The sequence below is a fragment of the Stegostoma tigrinum genome, unplaced genomic scaffold (assembly GCF_030684315.1).
Source record: "Stegostoma tigrinum isolate sSteTig4 unplaced genomic scaffold, sSteTig4.hap1 scaffold_86, whole genome shotgun sequence".
Taxonomy (NCBI): domain Eukaryota; kingdom Metazoa; phylum Chordata; class Chondrichthyes; order Orectolobiformes; family Stegostomatidae; genus Stegostoma; species Stegostoma tigrinum.
In genome coordinates, this window is record NW_026728811.1 from 206463 (window position 1) to 229280 (window position 22818).

General features: G+C 42.1%; 1 protein-coding gene across 7 annotated transcripts in view; it reads right to left on the reverse strand.

Moving 5' to 3' along the window:
* Positions 1-22818, reverse strand: part of LOC132209324 (gastrula zinc finger protein XlCGF7.1-like) — a 37616-nt gene that overhangs the window by 2094 nt on the left and 12704 nt on the right. The window contains exons 1-4 of one of the 7 annotated variants that reach the window (XR_009445423.1): positions 14790-14954; positions 11667-13106; positions 5964-6014; positions 2231-2665 (exon numbers count right to left, since the gene is read on the reverse strand). Coding sequence is in view for 3 of the 7 variants with exons in the window: in XM_059644454.1 (XP_059500437.1) it covers positions 12033-12953 (921 nt within the window). In the remaining 4 variants the exon portion in view is untranslated. The other 6 variants (XR_009445424.1, XR_009445422.1, XR_009445425.1 and 3 more) reach the window with 6 other exon arrangements.

Below are 22818 nucleotides of genomic sequence, written 5' to 3' on the forward strand. Positions count from 1 at the left end.
GCTCACTTTTAAAATAGACCTGATCAAAGTCTGTATTAAAATAGATGGAGAATGTTAACCTCAGACACGATGATACAATTGGCATTTCATCTGCCAGGTGAGCAAGGACTTCTAGCATCTTTCTAGGATTGCTCTGTTTTATTTTGTTAAATACCAGAATAAAGAAAAGTACATTAAAAAACATTACAAGTCATAGCAACACGGGAGTAGACTATTCTGCCCATCAGATGCCTCTGCATGTGGGTTATAGTAAACAACGGCGCTTGTCTTAAATGGTATTACGTCCTGTCCAGTCTGTCCAAAGGCCTCAGAAACTGATAGTCAGACTTTGAGGCACACAGTGACTACACCTAGAGAAATGGTGGTTAGCAGCAAGAAAATGCCTGAGGTCAAGATCAGCAGCAGGACAGCAGTAGGTGAAGGGCTCAGAGGTGAAACCTAGCAATCAGACTGGAGGGAGGACTGTGGTGCGGACAGCCCTGACTAGACGAGAGAACACCTCGAGATTTGACTTTATTTATTTACTACCATATGTACGGTGTAAAACTTTGTCTTGTGACCACTGCAGGCAAATCATAGTAAGCAAGGACATACAGGTCAAAGGATGCTGGGACAGAGTGAGGTGTGTAGCTTACGTCACACAGGAGATGTGCTGAGCAAGATCAGCATTTGAACATGATTTGAAGTTAGATAGCCCATTCATCAGTCTAATAAAGTCCGGAAAAAAGCTGTTCTTGAACCTGCTGGTGCGTTTGTTCAAGCTACTGTATCGTCTGCCTGATGGAAGAGGTTGTGGGAGAGCATTACACAGTGGGAGGGGTCTTTTATGATGTTGGTAGCCTTTCTTTGTAGGCATGTAGTCCATGGGTGGAAGGTTGGCTTCCGTGATGGTGTGGCCTGCGCACACCATCTTCTACAGTTAGTTCAGTCCTGGGCAGAGCAGTTGCCGTACCAGGGCATTTTGAACCCAGGGCAGTATGCTTTCTATGATGCATCTGTAAAAGTTGGTGATGGTCCTTATGGACTTGGCAAATTTCCTAAGCTGCCTGCAGAAGAGATGTCATTGTGCCTTCTTGACCGTCACATCTAACTGGTAAGTCCAGGCCAGTTTCTTGATTTTTTATCATCACTCCTGGAAACTTAACTCTCAATTTCCGCTCTGTTGACTTAGATGGGAATGTGTTCTCCTCCCTTCTTCCTGAAGTCAATGATTCGTTCTTTTGTTTTGCTGACATTGAGGGAGAGGCCGTTTATCATTGCATCATGACACCATGCCTCCAGTCTCCTTTCTGTAGGACACAAACCTCAATTCAAGTGGGCAATATTTTCACACTTTGCCACTGAGCAACTTTACAGAAGGTCATGGGCCCAAACAGGCCAAGTAAGGGCAGGGCAACAGGAACTTTTTCAGGCCATTCAGCTCCGAGGCTGCAGAACAGAACTTGCACTGTGTTAGTTACAGGGAATTGCTGAACAAGCACTAGCCTCCACTCGACAGTGCCCCAATTGTAAGATGCAGAGGGAAATTGATACCAGTTAACAGTCTGCACTGGAGGGTTTATTATTGAGGGAGTGGGGAGATGGAAGCTGATGGTGGCGCTGGTGCTGGTCCCTGAGTCTCAAATCAGCAATTATCAATCCTTCAGCTACTTCCTGTAACATTCGGGTGACCACCTGACACTGAAATTCACCGAGTGACAATCTCCTCTTGTAAATCTCCAGTAAATCTGCCTCTACCACCCTCTCTGGCTGCACATTTCAGATAATAACCTTGCCCATTATTTAAGATTTTACTCTGACATTCTAGCCACTTGTGTGAAACAATGTGGAACGGAATGTTTGTCAGTGTTGACATGGCGACCTGTCTGCAGTGACATGACTGGGTTTCAAACTTCACCCTCTCCGCCGCTGCCTCCTCAATCAGCCTGAAACTATGTTCTTTCAAGCACTTGCCCAATTTCCTTTTGATTGCTCCTGAACCTCGGCATTTGAAAGATTTCTCCCCAGCGTAGATACTGGTGTACTAGCAGCTTGGACGAATTAATGAATCCCTTCCCACACACAAGAGCATGTGAAAGCTCTCTCCCCAGTGTGAATTCGCTGATGTATCGACAGGCTGGATGATCGCCTGAATTTCTTGCTGCAGTAAGAGCTTTGGAATGGGGAGTATCCTATGGGAATGTGCTGGCTCTCCCTCAGTCCCCACGGACATTTAAAGCTCTTATCCCAGTCACAGCAATGATACTGTCTCAATTTTGCAAATAAAAATATGTACCTCTTCCCACACACAGAAAAGTTAAATGGCCTCTCTCCAGTGTGAACCTGCTAGGCCATCAGCAAGGTGGATGAATGAACAAATGCTTCACCACATTCACTGCAACAGAACAACCTCTCTCCTGGATGACTGCGTCAATGATATTCCAGCTCATATGAATAATTGAATACATTCTCACAGTCTCTACATTTATATGGTTTCTCCCCAATGTGACTCTGCTTGTGTTTTCGCAATCCAGATGATCAACTGTAGCCTCATCCACATCCACAACGTGCTGCAGTTTCTTCACTCTGTGAATGGGGTGCTTTCTGTTTCCAGGAATCAAGCATCACTGTCAGATCCTGATGTGATATTTGAGTTTTCCACTTGTACATGTTCCCCATCTAATATCTGGTGAAACGAATTGAAAAAAGGGAATGAGAGAGAGAGAGGGAGAGAGAGAGAGAAACAACAAAAATACAAAATAAAAACTGAAAGAACACTGGATGCTGTAAATCAGGAACAAAACTGGAAGCTGCTGGGAAAGATCAGCAAGTCTGGCAGCGTCTGTGAAGATAAATCAAAGTTAATGTTCTGGGTCCAATGACCCTTCCTCTGAACGTCCGGGTCACCAGACCTGAAATGTTAACTTCTGTGAAGAAAAATCAAAGTTATCAGATTTGCTGAGCCTTTCCAGCAACTTCTGTTTTTTAAACAAAAATTCAAAGCAAGATTGTGAAATTGAGCTGAATAAAGCTGCTCTTTCATGGGGTCAGCAGGTGAAAGGAAGAGTCTGAAAGCTGCCAGATTTTACCAACTTACATAAGTGTCCATCAGGAAGTGCAACCTACCACCAGGTTTTGGCCGACACAAGAGAAGTTGGGAAGTCAGCAAGGAAGGATTTCTATATTTGCATCTCAATGTGAGGTTTGATGGAACCTGTCACCTCCACAAGTTGGAAAGCCAAGAGCAGCAGGTCTGTGTAAACATTATCTCCAAATTCCCTTCAAGTCACATTCTGATTTGGACATAAGTTGCTGTTCCTGAATTGTTGCTGATGAAGATTCTATAAATCTTTATCAGAAAGCTTATGGTTGTACCTTCACCACCTTGTCTGCAACAGTTCAACAACAAGAATACTATCACCTTCTCAGTGGGGAACTTGGATTAGACAGATCTCCTCAAGTTCCATTTATTGCAATTTTTCTTTGGATTTGGGTTAGTAAGCAGTGTGTTTCCTGTGCATCTGAAATTAATAATTATCTCGTATTACTGTAGCCACAGCGGTTTACTTTAAAACAGGTTTTTGAGGCCTGGCTGTAAATTGGATATCTTTGCGAGCACCTCTTACGGATTTTTTGTTCTTCTTAGATTATTTTCTAACCCGTTAAGGAAAATAATGGGGCCTCAAGGTTTGATAGAGATTTACAAAACTTTCTTTTAAACAGTTGAGCAAAACGCTCATTGCTCAGAGAGGGAGACTTCAGCTTTCACTTTTACTTTGAGTTTTGAGCGGACTTGTGAAGTTATTGGATGAGGAATGCCCTGCAGTTCAGTTCACTAAATAGTGAAGGAGATATCGTGAACTAGATAACCTTAGAATGAGGAGTTAGAGTTTGCCCACACCAGACGTGTTGTAACTAAACCTTAAAGCCGTTATTTTAAGCTGAGCATATTTAAGCTTGAGTACATAATAGCTCCAGGGAGAAGCTGTAACATTAAAGCATTAAAGCCAAAAGTGTGTTAAACCTACAAAGGTGCAGACACAGAGGCTCTGGTGTGAGTACTGCATAACTCTTGGATACAGGCTAGGCCATTTAGGACTGAAATGAAAAACACTTATTCATTGAAAGGGTCGTGAACCTGTAGAATTTTCACCCATAGAAGGCTGTGAAGCCAAGTCTGAATATATTCAACAGACAGATGGATTTTTTTAAGACTTTAAAGGTGTCAGCAAGTGCAGGGCAAAAGCAGGAATGTTGTACTGAGATGAGGATCAGTCACGATCACGATGAATGGCAAGGCAGACTCAAATGCTGAACGGTCTGTTCCTGCTCCCAGTTACTATGTTTCAATGAGTGCTGTATTGGGTAATGTACAAAAGCTATTTTGTTTCTTTTTAATTTATGACTGGGTTTTTGCAATTTGTGTGGTTATATATTTACTGTGTTTTTAAAAATAAATTACTCAAATTGTATTATAAGTGAATAGTTTGTTTTATTCTATTTTATATTCATCTCTTTTGCTAGTTAGTTTCTATTTAATTGTTAAAGCAAAATCTGCAGCACTATATGCTTATGTTTTAGTGAGAGATAACATTGTTAAACTATTAGATTTCTGCCTGGCTTGTCTAACAATGACTTCAGCTGGGATCACAACATGTGGAGGGTCATGCGGTCTCTTGATGGGATTTTGGAGTTCCTTAGCTTTAAAAAGTATCTGTGTCTTTCTTGTCCAAATAACAGCTACAGAATAGTTCCAGGGCATAAAGCAGAGTGTAGTGGGCATGTTCATTGCACAAAACCTAACAATGGTTTAGATGTGGCTAAGAGTTTTCCGGAAGTGAAAGATAATTCACTGATCAATCTAAAATCTTTGAAAACTAAACCAAGAGAATTAGAAAATAAATTGAAGGTAGAAGTACAAGTAGGATCTTGTGAGGATGAGAAACTTCAAGTCATTTTTCAACATTTAGAATTGGAAGAAAGGAAACTTTGAAGCAGGATATCACAGTTGGAATTGGCTGATATATAGTTATAAATGAAAAGAGACAGGACTTTGAGAAAAATATAAATACCTGAAATTATAGAAAATGAAAAATAGAGAGTAATGAAATTAGAAGGCAAAGTGAACAGGGAATAATGGAGACAGAAAAGCAAGGAGAAATGCAAAAGGAGGTGGATTTTAAAAATCAAACTCCAAAGAGATAAAGAAATTGGAGAACATGAGTTTGTCAAGGAAAAGGTGAGAATAGAGAAGGAAGAAACAGGTAATACCCTGACGGGTAATAATGATTCCATTGAGGGAACTGATTTACCCAAGAATCTATGCTTTGTATCTAAATTAACAAGGATGGAGCCAAGACATGCTTTACCCCATTTAAGAAGGTCGTTGCACAGATTAAATGACGAAAAGTGATTTGGACTCCCATGTTACAAAGTATTTTGGCATGCTATGACAGTATACACCAGCTCCCCAGGAGAACAGTCTGCAATGTAGGAAGCTTTCTAAGTGACAACAATGAATGCTTATCTGCTCGTCTCTAAAGCTTATGAATGGAGGGTGACATTTACTGATACCCCCCCGAAACCTCCATTAGTGTACATGCGCAAAACACACACGTGCAGTACACCAGCCTGTACTGCCAATGAATTCTTACCAACCGGTTGTTAATCTTCAAGCTTACTTGGGCCCCACCGCATTTTGTTTTGTAACTAGTAGGGTTTTCACAAAGTCTGCACAAGTAGAGCTTTCTGCATTGCGTATGTCAGGAAACTCAGCTTTAGTTGAAGTTAGAGAAACATTTTGAGAAGTTATGGGAAATTACCATCATGAAATAATTCAAATAGCAGTCTTTCAAATTTATAAACTTATTTTGATAAGCACCAAGTATTCACGACCAGTGAAGCAGCAAATCTGGCAGATACTGTTACTATCTCACACAGACACATATGTGGAGAAATGAATGTATGGCGATATTTCATCTCACCTGATTTTATGTCACTGGAGATGTTCTTTTCTCTCTCTTTCTCAGTCAATTCTTGTTGGAACCAAAAAGAATGTAGTATTTCCTCAGCATGAGGAAATCCTTCTAACACACAGCCAGTATGTTATCACACCCAAAGTGATGGTACAGGATTTAGATGATTGGCACACATAAGAAATGTGAGAATTCAAACAGTGTGAAAAAGGTAGTATTTGCAAACAAGAACAAGGGAAGGTCTAAGACTTGAGAGAATGAGGTTTATGGACTGTCATAGAGTCAGATACACAAATGGACTGAAGTTGAAGCGCAAAATGCAGCTTCGATGGTTTGACAGTGACATCACAGGCAGTCTGGCCAGAAGGTGGCCATAACTGGGTGTTAAATATCACAAGTTACAATGAATTTGAAATGAAAATAAAGGATGCAGCAACTGGATAGAAGGAAGACTGGTGCACTGGTACAAAAGAACTGTAGATAATCAAAGCAGTATGGAGATTTCATTTCAATAAAACAAACCCCTGTGAACATTGGAAATTTTAAACTAAAACAGAAATCGGACAAACACAGCAGGTCTGGTAGCATCTGGTGAGGAAGAATAGTTAACATTTCAAACCCTGAGAATGTAGTCCTGTATTCTTTGTTTCCAATTATGCAACGTCTGCAACATTTTGCTTTTATTGGTGGCATGAGGCTTTTCTCCTTGGAGAAGGGAAGTTAACTTGAGATCTGATTTGTGTGTGCAGAATCCTGAGATATCAGAACAGAGTCGATAGTGAGACATTGTTCACTGTGTTGGTGAAATCAGAAGCAGAGGATACCAGTTCAATGAGACTAACAAAGGAATTCTCATATGAGGAGGGTGAAACACCTTTCCCATTGCAAGTGGGAGAATGCATTGTCAGGTTCATTCAACCCCTTTAAAAGAGAATTGGACAATTACGTGAATGGAAACGATGAAGGATTGGGACACGATGTGGTGCTCATGCACAGACACTGGGGATCAAATTCTGTCCTTCGATTCTGTAATAAGATGCAGGGAATTCTGGGACTGCATGTGGCTCTCATAACCTCCCCCATCCCCAAACATTCAAATCAGATTAGAGAAATGAATGTGTGCATCACAGGCTGGTGAGAACAAGTGGGTTCAGGGCTGTGTGGGACCTGCACCAGCACCAGCACCAGCATGGTGGGAAATGAGGAATTTAAACTGCACCTAAACTGGAAAAATCAGATGCGCTAATGTAGCCTTGATGAAGAGTTCATAAAATGTTCTCAAAATAGTCGCTTTGAACAGCATATTCTAGAGCTAACCAGAGAGCCAGTTGTACTGGACTTGATGTTGTGCAATGACAGAGGTTTAATTAACAACCTCACAGTGAAGGCACTCAGAGGTAGCAGTGACCCTAATCTGATGGAATTTTACAACCATTTTCGGGGACAGGAGTGGGTATCAGACTATTATTTTAAACTTAAATTAGGGCAGTCATGTGGGTGTGAAATCAGAGCTAGAGTGAAGTGGCAATTTAGCTTCAGAGGTCGGTTGAGATACAATGGCAAATAATTAAGGGGATACATCAGTATACACCCATCAGATACATTTGAGTGAGAAAGAAAAGTTCCAAGTCAATAAGTATGCTCCAGTAATCATCACACAGATATGGTGACAGGATGACATGGATTTGGAGCAGGATATTGAAGGATTCATGACATTGGAGGATTGGAAACTGGGAAAAAATGGAGGAAATATTACATCATCTGCGGGTAACTATAAAATGCATTTAAGATGATGTCAACTACAAAGAAGAAGCATACAATTGCTGAAGTATGGGTGGCAGATTAGACAAAGCAGAAGGTATAAAATGGCAAAGAATGACTACAAGATTAATAAGGAGAGAAAAAAAAAGTAGGAGACAAAGTTAGCCAAAATACGAAGACAGTTTAGCAGTTTCCCTGCATATTTAAAACAAAGTTCATAAAGGAAGCATCTGTACTAAAGGAGAAAAGTCTGACGAATTACTAATAGAAAACAAACAGATGGCAGGTGAATTGAACGGGTATTTTTCATTGGCCTTATTCAATAAGCAGGAATTAATCAGGAAATGGAGGAACTGAAGAAAATTACAATCACCAGAGAAACATATTGAGTGAATTGTCGGAACTACATGCTGAGACACGCTGAGTCCTGATGGACAGCATCCTGGAATTTAAAGGAAATGACCAGAGAGTTGATGTGTTGGTTTTGGTTTTGGATTTGAAAATTCCCTAGATTTGGGGAAGATTCAGAGATTGGGAAACAAAGAAATTTAAATCCTTTATTCAAATGGGTATAGACATAGAATGCAGGTAACTGCGCACCAATTAACTTATAACGTATTCCCTGTGATGGATGTTATGATCAAAGATGACTTAGCAGGGCATGAAGCAAATTTTAAGGTGAGCAGTCCGTGGTTCGGTAAGAAATCAACTTTAAACAATTTATTGTCATTCTTTCAGGAAGTAACACATTCTTGATGAAAGGGAACCAATGGAGCATAATGGCACAGGTTTCTTGGGATAATTCAAGAGACACTGCAGAAATTCATTCCAAGGAAGAAGAAACTTGCTAAGGTGAGGATGAGACATTCACTACTGCACGGGATGGTGGGTAAAGATATTCCCATTGGTGAGATTGTTAGCTATGATGTGAGAGTGAATTGGGATGGCAATCAATGTAACTTAGAACCAAATAGTACGGAAATAAGTGTAAATGACAAGAATTCCTAAATATTTTCAGGGAACTGTTCAACAGCATTGTTTTATTCATTCATGGATTTGCACTTTATTAACAGGGCTAAGTTTTGCTGCCTGTCGTCAAATGACCTTGACATGGTGGCAGTGAGCTTGTGTGCGTTTGGTTTGGAGACACCCACAATGCTGTAAATGAGGATTTTAATCCAAAATATGTTTTCAGTCCAGCGAGAAAGGATGTACGACTAGACTTGGTTTTTGGAAATGAGGCGGGGTAAGATTATGCAAGGGACCTAGCATTAATCCCAATGGTACACCACTGGACACTGGCCTCCAGTCACACAAACAGCCTCCTCCCATCACCCACTGTCTCATCAGTCAGCCAATTTTGTATCCAACTTATCAAGTTATCCTAGATCCCCTGTACTTTGATCTTTAATTTTATCATGTGGACTTTCCTGTTTGGTCTCACCGGTGAGCTCCTTTTAATGGTTTAAATGTTACTTTACGGTCCATAAATAATATAAGGATTGGGTGGTTGTCCCTGGTGTATTAAAATGTGTAACACAATCTTTTCCACTGCCTGTACCAGGGACCATGCGGAGGTTTTTTGGAGGGTTGAAGAAACAGATCTGATGATCCTGAGTCTGATGAGTAGCGAAAGGGAGTGGGATCCCAGTCATGGGAACAATCTGATTTGGCCAAATTGTCTTGAGCAGTGACAAGAGAGTGAACAGGAGTGGAGAGCTTGATGATGAGCGCGGCAGGCAAGACAGTGATCTTGACCATATCAACAGCTCCCTGTCAACCATCTGACTGGAGTTTAAGTGTTTAGAGATGTACAAATGTTGCATTTCTTCCGCTGTTGCATTATTTCTGAGTTAACTTGGCCCCACGTTAATAATGTCATGACAGGATATGGGATGTGAAGATTTACTGAATTAAACTTTGAGGTACTCTGTCCTGAAATAAACAGTGAATACTGAACATATGTTGAGTACACGGAGGTATTTGTCAATCTATGGGGTTGACTAGGTCTGAAAAGTAACCAACTGGAAAACCTTTCCCAATCACTTCTTGCACTACTAGAGCAGATAGGCCTTGTGTTGACAGCAAATCAATTGTACTACAATTGTAGAAGCAGTTTAAACACACTGTATGTTTAACATATTTGAATGATTTGACTTTTATTGAGGATATTAATCCCTATAACTGGGATGAGATTTATCCAATATTATCAGAAACAGACCTCAATGAACACTGTTCATCTCCAAATGTGCTTAGCAGCAAATCTCTGTCACGCAAGTAACTTGTGAATTGGCTGGTATCTTAGCAGATTGGATGAGTGAGTGAATCTCTTTCCAAACTTACACCAAATGACAAACGAGAAGCTATCACATTCCAAACTCAGAAGTGCCCTGTGTACCTCAGATTACTCTGAAATGGCAAGGTATCTTAAATTTTTGAGCATTAAATGAAACCAGCTGATTCAAACTGCTACTGCCATTCAGAATTACAGGATTGGTGTTCAACAGTACTGGAATGCTGCTGTCCAACCAAAAAATGTTCTGCCAATCACATAAATGTGTAATATGGGATATGTGTGATGCTAGGCATGTCTGCCATAATCCCAAAGACTGGCTGATCGTATCAAACAGCATTTCCTTTTGAATGTTTGCAATGGCAAGGTACTGACCATACTCAACTAGTCCATGCTTGTAAAATGCAAACGACAGCATTAGATGTAATTCTGCAATTTGACAACATTTTCAAAGTATTTCATAGTTATGAATTACAGTTGCTAATTGCTAAGAATTACACTGACAATCAATTTAGAGTTGTCAGTCCAGCTCACAGTGTGGTCCATTTGCATGCACTGGAATCCATGTGTGTTAGTACACAAGACCCTGTTATTTGTTGACAGGCAAAACATATACAGATGCCGTACCTGTTTCAACTCAAAAAAATATAGGCATCAGCCATTAGGTGGTTAATTTTTCAGGTCAATGCCAATCACAGGCAATCTGCCTGGTTTAAAGTGTAAACAAAGCTTTGAAATGTCTGCTCCAGCCGCACAGGGTTTAAAATCACAAACAGTTTCCAAGTGAGGCAGAGTTTCAGCCAATAGGGGAGCTCCAGATCCAGTCCCACTCCTCAGACACCCCAAAAGGTTGGAGGAACGGCTGTTCATGCTCAGTCCTCCAACTAAACAAGAGTGTCATGAACACTTGGTATGGGAGTTGGAAAAAAATTTCTTTCCCAATCCTTCCAAATTAATGGGAAAATAAATTATAATTGGCGTTTTCCGCTATTTCTTAAATTCTCCCATTTCTTAGAGTTTTAATACTCAATTGTTTAGTGATAATTAACTGAGCTTTTAAAACTTTTCACTTCTAAGTGACTAAGCATAGTTCGCAAATATTAAGAGTTCACTAGATAGTTAAGTACACAGAGTACTGGGAGGTGTTTCATTCAATAATTCTGTTCTATTTTTAATCTTTCATGAGCTGTGTGCTCACAGTCAAGTTGGGGATGTCCTTACTTTCCAGGTGTTTGTTTTGCTGAGCTCTTCTCATTCTCAGCAGTTATGTTTGTATTTCCTCTGTCACTGATGCACACATTCAGTTCCGCATTTTTAAAAATATAAACTCTATTCACTGAGGTGTATGGGTTTGATTTAAAATGTTAGCGGGATAAAACAGCAGAAAGATCTAAAAGATGCAAGAGAAAAATTGGTTCTCTTTTTTAGTGGAATGTGCTTCGCTAATAAATGCTTGTTGGTTGATCGACAACAGACTAACAGCAAACTCCTATGGTTAAGTGGTTAAGCCAACAGACACAGAGAGAATGATGTAAATATAAATATTCCAATCTGAACCCCTCAGATCTGAAACATTTCTGAATGTGTCGTAATTCGCAAAGGCTAGGAAAGTAAAAGTTCAACCACAAATATCACATGAAGGAATAGGTTATACTCACTAGGAAAGCCTGAAGATCTTTTCCTTGGAAAAGAGAAGGCTGAGAGATGCCATATTAGCAATGGAAGGTTTTGTTCCAGTTTTGTGTTTACTAATGTAGGGAAAGCAGAAATGTGCCCATTAACTTCCAGCCAGGAAAGGTCATCGTTCTACATAAATTTTGATTTGATAGCACATTTCCAGCTTTCATCATTGTTATTTCTGACTTTATACACAATTGTAAAAGGGTTTTCTGATCAAGGGCTAGGATTTCTGTGCCATGGAAGAAAATGGCTGGAACGCACTTCTTGCTCTCCTCAAGATCAACTTGCTAGTTCAGTCCTGGCTGTAATGACCAGCAGCAATACTGTCAGAATCTGACTCCCAGTCAGTTGTGAACTCGCTGATGTTGCAGCAGATTGGATGACTCAGTGAATCCCTTCCCACAAACAGAGCAAGTAAATGGCCTGTCCTCTGTATGAGTGCGTTGGTGTTTCAGAAGGTGAGATGCACATGTGAATTTCTTTACACACATGGAGCAGGTGAATGGTCGCTCCCCAGTGTGAATTCGCTGGTGTGTGACCAGGGTCGATGATCGTGTAAATGCTTTCCCACACACAGAGCAGGTGAATGGCTTCTCTCCAGTGTGAGTGCGTTGGTGTCTCAGCAGGTTATTGCTACTTTTAAAAGTCTCCTCACAGTCAGAACATTTAAAAGTTCTCTTCACAGAATGAACTCGCTGGTGTCTCAACAGGTTGGATGAATTAATGAATCCCTTCCTGCATGCAGAGCAGGTATATGGCCTCTCCCCAGTGTGGGTGCGCTGATGTACACAGAGTTCAGATGATTTTCTGACTCCAGTCTTGCAGTGAGAGCACCTGAAAGGTTTCTCATTGGTGTGAACACGTTTATGGGACATCAGGTCACCAGAACATTTGTAGCACTTTCCACAGTCTGAACATTTAAAAGGTCTGTCATTAGTGTGAACCCGCTGGTGAGCAAGCAGGTTGGATGACTCTCTGAATCCTCTTCCACACTTGGAGCAGGTGAACGGCCTGGCCCCCGTGAGAGTGCGTCCATGTATTTCCAGCTGGGATGGCCAACTGAATCTCTTCCCACAGTACTCACATTTCCATGGTTTGTCCATGGTGCTGGTGTCTTTGTGTCTCTCCAGGTTGGATGATTTGCTGAAACCTCTTTTACATAAAAAAACGTGTAATTTCTCTGGGTTGAGAATGGTGGAATGCTTATTCAGGCATCGTAATTGGTTAAAGCTCTTTACACAGTCAGTGCACGGTAACATTCTCATTTGGGTGTTTCTGTGTCTCACGATGAAGTTTTCCCCAACAGACAGAAGAGGCAAGCATTTCTATTTCCACATTGAAAAGCTGATGATAATCAGATCCTGACTAGTGATGTTTACTTTGCATTTGCCATTCACAAATCAGCTTCTCCCAATCCTCTGTAAAAGAAATACAGAATGTCAGTATTTTGCAATGATTTGTAGCTCAGGTCGTGGGTGAGATTGTTGACTTGCTCACCTTGAAAACAAAAACAAGCCAGCTCGGTGAGCAAGTCAACAACCTCAATGCCAGAATCATGATCAGTCCATTGATGGCAATTTAGAGTAAATAATTCTAGCTTCTCAGTCAGTCAGATTGATATTGTGAAGAGCCAGTGCAGACACGGCTGGTCAAAAGGTCTCCTTCCACACTGTAATATTTCTGTGACAGAATGTTCTTTCCACTCAAAACTAATAAAAGCAAAAATAAAGAACAAAGTCATGAGGAAATTCCCAGCGTCAATGAGACTTTTTTTTACTCCATATTCCTTCCTGGGATGAGGGCACCGCTGGCTAGGCCAACACTTATTGCCCATCCCTAATTGCCCAGACGGCAGTTACGAGTCAACCACATTGCTGTGGGCCTCGAGTCACATGTAGGCCAGACCAGGTAAGGATGGCAATTTCCATCCCTGAAGAACTTTAGTGAGCCAGATGATTTTTCCAACAATCGACAATGGATTCACGGTCATCATTAGACTCTTAATTCTAGCTATTTATTGAAATCAATTTCCACCATCTGCCGTGGCAAGATTCAAACCCAGGTCCCCAGAACAACACCTGGGTCTCTGGATTAACAGGCCAGTGAGAATACCACGAGATGATTGCCTCCCCTTATGCTGACATGTTACCATTGTGGAAGGTATCAAATGTAATGGTTAGCAGTGTGTGCCCAGGGACAGCTGGGCATGGAAGACACTTCTCATGGAGGGCAGGCAGGAAAGTAGAATTAAAGTAACAATCTGATCAGCCATGATCTTACCAGAATGATAGAGAAAGCTCGCTGCGCTGACGACTGTTCCAGTTTCTTAAATAAGAATGCTCAGTAATAATACAAAGGAGGCTAAGAGGGCATTTAATAGAGATATCCAAGATGATCAGAGGATTAGATAGGGTGGACAGTGAGAGTCTTTTTCCGAGGATGATGACTTCAACTTGTATAAGGGGGCATAGCTACAAATTGAGGGGTGATAGATTTAAGACAGATGTCAGAGGCAGGTTCTTTACTCAGAGAGTGGTAAGGGCGTGGAACGCCCTGCCTGCCAATGTAGTGAACTCAGCCACATTAGGGGCATTTAAACAGTCCTTGGATAAGCATATGGATAATGATGGGATAGTGTAGGGGGAGGTGCTTAGATTAATTCACAGGTCAGCGCAACATTGAGGGCTGAAGGGCCTGTTCTGTGCTGTATTGTTCTATATGTTCTATATTACACAATGCTGTTTTAGCCAGAATTCCCTGACTCACCAACTCTTCTCCACGTTGAGCAGCCACAGATGAGAAATCAGGGCTGAAGTGACACAAAACGAGAAGTTCAGCTCTTCTACGTATCAGGAGTTGCAGCCACAGCCACTCAACTGAATGTATCCAAGGCCCATGGCAACTCGAGGCTGCATAGGTCAGCTGTGGCTGGGAATGGGTGAAGCTGCTAAAAACCCCATTGTTAATTACGGTTACACGCCTGGCGCTAGGACCCAGCTGAGACCGTTCGAACCCCACTCACGATAGGAACCCAGTCAAGATGGCGACCACTAAACCGGAACCGCTTTTTGGGCAAGGGCCTGGATCTGGAAATACAGCACCTGTAGATTCATTTTTAGTTTTCATTGCCTTCCAGAGGTGTTTAGAAACCCCTCCCGGGCCTCTGTGGTTTCCATCGCTCCCGTCGCACTTTCAACCTTTACCGACTGCGAATGTGACAAAAGAACGTCTTTCCCCGTCGCCATTACTCTCAGCGCACACATTCCAAAGAATTCAACGGCATGACGCTTGCGCAGTGCTGTCCTGTAATGTTAATCAGGGACCTTTATCAGCGCGGGGACTGCTGGGTAGAGGCACTGCCATTGAAAACCCTCAATCAATAAAAATTTTACTGTGATGCAGCAGATGGAGAACGGTGCAGTACAAAAAAACGATACAGCACAGAAGCAGGCTCTTCAGTCCTCCAAGCATGCGCTGACAGGTTTTGCCCTTCCATATTAAAACTGTGTTCTCTTACATCCCTCTGTTCCCTTCCTATTCATAGACAATGTATACATAATATTTACTTTTTCAATATTTCAAGTCTGAATCTATAAATAAGATAATTTTGTTAATTTATTGCAGAAAGATGTAAAAGGAACCTAAGGGGCATTTTTTTTCATGTCGAGGGTAGTGCGTGTATGGAATGAGCTACCAGAGGAAGTGGTAGGGGCTGGTACAATTACAACATTTAAAAGGTATCTAGATGGGTGCGTGAACAGGAAGAGTTTGCAGGGGTGTGGGCCAAATGGTATTAAATGGGACCACATTAATTAGGATACCTGGTTGGCTTGGACGCATTGGACCAAAGATTCTGAATCCATGCTGTGCAACTCTGTGGCTCTAAGTTGGAGAGTGGCAGAGTTGCTTCTGAGACTAAGATCCTGAATTTAAAAAGAGGAAACCATGATGGCATGGCACACAAACCGGCCATAATAAATTGGGGAGTATTACTTCAGGGGATAGAAGTGGATAGGCTAGTGAAAACACTTAAAGAAAATATTGGGAACTGCAACAGTTGTTCATTCCTTTCTGGCACAAAAATGAAATGAGAAATGTGGCCTAGCCATGACTCGGAGGGAAATTAAGAATAGTGATATAGAGTCTTAGGAAATAAGAACATCAGGTGCCGGTGTTGGACTAGGGTGGACAAGGTCACAAATCACACAACACCAGCTTATTAGTCCAACAGGTTTATTTGAAAACACAAGCTCTCGGAACCTCAGATAATAAAATGTGTGGCTGGATGAACACAGCAGGCCAAGCAGCATCTCAGGAGCACAAAAGCTGACGTTTCGGGCCTAGACCCTTCATCAGAGAGGCTCTCTGATGAAGGGTCTAGGCCCGAAACATCAGCTTTTGTGCTCCTGAGATGCTGCTTGGCCTGCTGTGTTCATCCAGCCTCACATTTTATTATCTTGGATTCTCCAGCATCTGCAGTTCCTATTATCTCTCGGAACCTCAGACCTTCTTCAGGAACAGATCGCTCTTTCGCCCTTGAGACGGTTCTGCCATTCATGCTGATATTGCTGATCTAAAACTCAGTACCCTCTCACGTTCAACACCCTTTGATCCCTTTGTCACTCGAAACAATAAGCTAAACCTTCTTCACAACGTTCAATATTTTGCCACAACCACTTTCGTTGGTAATTGAACTCCACAGATTCACTCCTCTCTGAATGAGGAAACCCTCTTCCCGGAATCAGTCTGGTATATCTCCATAGCACTGTGTCTACAAAGACAGTCTATCATTCCTTAGATAAGGAGAACAATACTGCACAGAATACTGTGGCAGCGGTTGCCCTGGTGTCACGCAGTGTTGTTCAGTTCACCGAGTGTGGGTTACATTGGCTCCGCCCCAGCACTGTGACACTTGGAACGAGTTTCAGCCAATGAGGAAGAGCTACATAAACTCTCTCCCGTCATTCACTCCGATTGGTTGGAGGATCCCCCGTGCTTTGTTGGTCACTCCTGTGTCCTCCCACCCAACCTTCACATTGACAGCAGCTCGAGACCAATCACATGGGCCGAGTTGTGACCCGGAACATGCGCAGTGCGGGCTTTGCAGCAGATCGTAGGTGGTGCCAAATCGGAGGAGAGGCGTCACATTTTTAGAAGCTCTCCAGGCCCAAGCAACAAAATCCCTGTCCTGCTCTCGAGGCAGGGTAGGAATAGAAACCATCGGGGGTTGTTGCCTGGGCAGTTTATAATCGCGTGAGGGAGGCCTGGGGACCCGAGTACCAGGCCCACGGATCACTAACCGCCATCTTGGCTAGGTTGGGGACGGGAATTCTCTCCAGATACTTGGCCACCATCTTCGTAAAGATAAGCCACGTCCGACTTGGGGAGAAATCGATGAGGCTGTGACTAGGAAAGAAACCCTAGACGTGTGTGGGGAGGATTCACCAACACCTGCTGGAGACTCAAATCCTGAATCAGACTCATTGGTTTGATTTTCAGTCAGCAGACAGGAGTTGGGAACTTTATCCAGAGAGGAGAGGACGGAGAAAGGGAGAAAACTGGAAGAGGAGAACAGAGATAGGGGGATAGATCTGGATTTCCTCTGGAAGGAGGGTACAGCCAGGAATTTACAGAATTGAGAAATAAGAGAGGAGAATAATGGACTTGTCTGTTCTGAATTTCTAGCCTGCAATGACAGTAAATGTCTTTTGTAAACTCCTTTTGCAGGATATTAGAAAAGAAGGGTTTGCAGATATTAAACACAAATCAAAATTCCTGCTGAGACTGGTTGACTCATGCAATTTACAAGGACCTGAGTACCTTCAGCCTCTGAATATGGAAGGAGAAATGTTTGACCTGTATGTAGGTGATACACACAATATTCAGCTGAGAGAGTGTTGCAGCGAGTGGACTGCATAAAAGATTTACCCTGTTGCATGTCCCAAGTGGGAGCATTCCAGTGAATTTCCAGTGGAGAGAAATTGAACCAATCAAGCAGGTTGGGAAAACATTTACACCATTCACAGTGGGGAGATACTGTGCTCGATCAGTGTGCTGTCAAGGCTTCAGTTGATCAACCATTCTGAAGTAATACAAAGGTGACAGCACTGTGGAAATATGAGGAGTGTAGTAAAAAGATTCAATTACCCATCCCAGCTGGAAATCTATCAATGAATTCACACCAGGAAGAAGCCATTTACCTGCTGTGTGTGGGGGAAGGAACTTAATCAAAACAAACAAACTCATGTCACACCAGAGAATTCACACTGGGGAGAGACTGTTCACCTGTTCAGAGTGTGGGAAGAGATTTACACAAACATCCTAGCTCATGTGACATCAGTGGATTCACACTGAGGAGAGGCCCTTCAGCTGAATTTACTGTGTTAAAAGGCTCATATCTTCATCTGACCCGAATATACACCAGCTAGTTCATACGGGGGAGAAGCCATTCAGTTGTTCTGTGCATGGGAAAAGATTCCCTCATTCATCTGGCCTTCAATCACACCAGCAAACTCATACCGAGCAGAAACTATTTGGCTGCACCTCCTATGGAAAGAAGTTCAGACATGCATCTGCCCTCATTGGACACCAGGGAGTTCACGCTAGGGAAAAGCCATTCATCTGCTCTGTATGTGGGAAGGGGTACAGTCAATCATCCAGCTTGCTGAGACACCAGTGAGTTTACCCTGGAGAAAAGCTGTTCAGCTGCACTGCCTGTGAGATAGATTTTTGGCAGTCATCCACCCTGTTTGCACACTGGCAAAAAACCGTTCACTTGCACTGTGTGTGGAAAGGGATTCTTCATTTTGTCCACAATCGAGTATCACCGGCTCATTCACACGCAGGAGAAGCCATTTGGCTGTACTTCCTGTGGGAGTAGTTTCAGGTGTTTATCCTCTCTCTGCTCGCCAGCGAGTTCACACCAGAGAATGGCCTTTTATCTGCATGTGCGGGAAGGGATTCATTCAGTCCTTCAACCTAGTGATACATAAGTGAACCTCAATAACCTTTATTGTTCAACAAGGAAACTCACCATCATCTTCTCCAGGGCGACTAATGATGGCCCAGCCAGAGATTTCTGTATCTTATGAAAGATTTGAATTCTGCTGTTATTGATCACTTCCAAAATTAACAGTCTGACAATATTAGATTTGTTTCAACTGATGTTAACACACCTAAAACTGGCTGCAGTTTGGTAATCTGGATATATTGCTGATGGTTTGGACAAGTGTCCCTTTTAAAAGCACCAACGGTCATTCTAATTCAAGATTGTGTTTGGAGAAAGAAACAGATACCTTGTGGAAGGGAAAGCACAAAAATCATCAATTTGTAGAAAGAAAGCTGACAAAGTGATGGCTTAAAAAGCTTTGTTCATCAATGCTTCCAGGGCCAACTGCTCCTTTCATTGCCCTGTATTGCACAGATTAACAGCATCACATCTGAGAGGTCCAGGGTAAAGAATGAAGGGAAACTGGGCTGTGTCGGAACCCCAACTTTGTTTCACATTTTCTTCTTCATTCTCTCAGCCTTGACATTCCCCTCTGAAATGAAGAAGTCTACCTGTATACCTGGTCAGGCAGCGAGCTCGACTCTCAATCCAGACTGAACACAAAAGACAAAAATAAAGCTTGTCTTCAAATCTCTACCGTACACTGATGACAGTGCACTGGTCCACTCAACTTTCTTTACCACCTTATCCAACTGTGTTCAGGGAGCTATATGGAATTGGACCCCAAGATCCCCCTTTATACCAATGATCTTAACGGTCCTGTCATTTACTGTATACTTTCCTCTTGCATTTAGCCTCCCAAACTGCATTACTTCACTCTTCTCTGAATTAAAGTCCATCTGCCATTTCTCCATCCAACTTTCCGATTGATCTACACTCTGCTGTGTCCTCTGACAACCAATCTCATGATCCTCAGCTGCACCAATTTTCACTGCATTAGCAATCCTATTAAACAGACAACTTAGATTTTCATCCAAATCTTTTAAAAAAATTACAAACCTTGTGGAACACCACTGGTCACAGATCTCCAGTCAAATGCTTAGGTAGAGTACATGCAGACAACATCCACTGTGCTGCCTTCAATCATCTTCGTCAGTTGTTCAAAAAACTCAATCCAGTTTGTGAGACATGACCTTCTCTGCAGGAAGCCGAGATGCATGTTATCCACATGAAGTTTAGCAAGGCCTTTGACAAGGTCCCTCATGGCAGGCTGATAGAGAAGTTTAAGTAACCTAGGTTACACTGAGTTGGGTACAGAACTGGCTTTGTCATAGAAGATGAAGAGTAGCTATAGATCTGTGACCAGTGCCTTTCTGTAGGAATCAGACCCCTGTCGTTAACATATTTATTATAAAAAAAATTTGGAGGAGAATGTAGGTGATCAAATTAGTAAATATTTGAATGACAAATATCTGGGGAGCTGTGAGGAGTGAGGAGGAATGCCAGAGGATACAGCAGGATATAAATTGACTGGAGACTTGTATGGAAAAATGGCAGGTGGTATTTAATCCGGACAAATGTGAGGTGATGCATTTTGGACGGTCTAATGAAGGAGCAAAGTGTACAGTAAATGGCAGAATTCTGAGAAGCACAATCATAGAGCAGTATCTAGGTACACAGTTTCACAGTTCCCTGAAAATGGCAACCGTAGTGGAGATGATGGTCAGGGCAAAGTGCATAAAAATTGGGCATGTTGCAGCTCACTAGAACTTTAGTGCGGCTACATTTGCAATGCTGCGTACAGTTCTACTTGCCAAACCACCATAAGGATGTGTGGCTTTGCAAAGGGTACGGAAACAGGTTACCAGGATGTCACCTTGTTTGGAGGATATTAGTTATGAGGAGATGTTGGATAAATTTGGTTTATTTTCTTTTGAACATCAGAGGCTGAGGGGCAATCCGGTAGAAATTTACAAAACTGAGAGAGACATGGATAGTTGGCATCTAGAGTAGAAATGACAGTTTGTGTAGGGGACATAAGCTGAAAGTAAAAGGGAAAAATGTACAGGAGGTGTGAAATGTAAGTTTTTACACACAGGACAGCATGTGCCAAGAATGCATTGCCAGAGGAAGTGGGACAAACAGATACAATCACAATGCTAAAAGGACATCTTGATGGATTCGTGAACTGGCAGGGAATACAGAGATACAAACTGTGCAAGGGAAAGAAAGAGATTTCATGATTAGAAAATCATGTGTTAATGGAGGCTTGTGAGCTAAAGGGACTGTTCCTGTTCTAGTGTTCTTTGAGGCCTCAGTTTTTCAAATACAGACTGGAATATTGGTAGAGTAACAGGCAGTGACGGTAAGTTTTCCTGGATTGTATGCACGATAAATCTACGAAAACAGTGCATTCAGTTCAAAAAGAAAGAGCGCTCGTTTGGTCCTACTTCTTGGGAATGATGGGGGCCAAGTAGATCAAGTGTCAGTGGCAGACCATTCAGGAGACCATGATCACGTGTAGGAAGGTGCAGAATAATGTCAGATAATACCCAGCATTAATTCAGAATAAGAAAGCTCAGTTAATGGAGAGTTGTCTTCGACAGAGCAAGGTCAACGCTGGACAGCAATGACTGAGTGGCAGGTTGATGGGACAAAGTATAAATAATAATAAGGGCTACTTTCAAAGAGAAGATGGCTCAAGTACACTCAAAAAGGAAGGGAAGGGCAAATATTCAGGGCTGCTTGTATGACAAATAGAATTTAAGATAAGAAGAAAAGCACTTATGATAGGTGTCAAGGAGAAAAGTCCAAATTGACAGTCACAAGGAATACAGAAGGTTCAGAAGTTGGGGCAAGCAGATGAAAAAGCACACAAGGAAGGGAGACAGTTAGGAGAAAAGGTTGGCAGCCAGTTGAGAGGGGCTGATAACACACTGGCTATAACAATGTAGGAGAGAAACATGCAGGTTCTGGTATCAGACACAGGGCAAAATTTAGGAGCCCCTTGGCCTCATCAGAAGCAGCAGAGGCAATGGATTGATTGTCACCATGAGTGAGACAATGAAGCTCTTTGAGCTCCTCAGTTGTTGTTGTAGGTGAGGATGGAGGATACATGGGGGAGCGGGAGAGATCTTCAATGAGAACAAACTTGTATTCGAGATATCATAAATAAAAAACATACTGCAGGTCACACAGAAAGCTGTTTGATTTGACTCTTATGCTAAATATAAAGACTGAGAACTGGAGTTATTCAAACCAGTGGAAACAGATTCCGTTCAAACGGTTCGGTACTGACTGTGATTGAAAGCAAAGTCCAAACATCCAACAGCTACCTACAAACTCACTTCTGTGTCAGCAACTGAGATCAATGAGTGAATCCCTTCCCACCCTCCTTCCATGTTCAAAATCTGATAATGTTCTGTTCACAATAAACTGAGGGGTCCATAAGACCCTGGGATTATGCCTGGTGTCAATTTCCCTTTGAATACTCTGCAAAATCAATTTAAAACAGAACAATGCGAGTAAGAGAGTCCACACAAACACCAGGCTGCCTATGAACAGCTGGTAATGAATTTGGTAGTTTGTAGGATTAATGATGCACTATGAAAAAGTGACCACAAAAGCCAAGTGGTTCACTATGTCGATTCAGGGAATGGAACCTGCCACCTGGTCTGGACTTACAAGACTCTGGCCTCTTTGAGAGTGGTCAGACGAAGAAAGAATGTGGAGAAAGAGGTGAAATACAGGTATTGACTAAATCCACATCTCAAATCAGGACTTTGACATCATGTCACAAACCCTTAATCTTCACTATTGTGAATGTCCAGTGTGGAAGATCTATATGGAATGCCATCACCATGAGGACCCCCTCCAAGTCACATATCATCCTGACTTGTCCGAATCCAGTGCAGGATGAACAGCAATTTCCTCCAATTAAACACAGACAGCTTCTACACTGACTCCAACCTTCTGTCTAGTAACTGTGTGAAGCTGAACCAGACTGTTCACAACTCTGATGAAATACTTCACATTAAGATGAGCTTTCAACCACATCATCACCAAACCAACTGTTTCCATCTCAGTAACCTCACCTGACTCCATCCACGTCTCAGCTCATCTGCTGCTGAAACTCTATCCATTCTTTGTTACGTCTAGATTTAACTGCCCTGACGCTGACC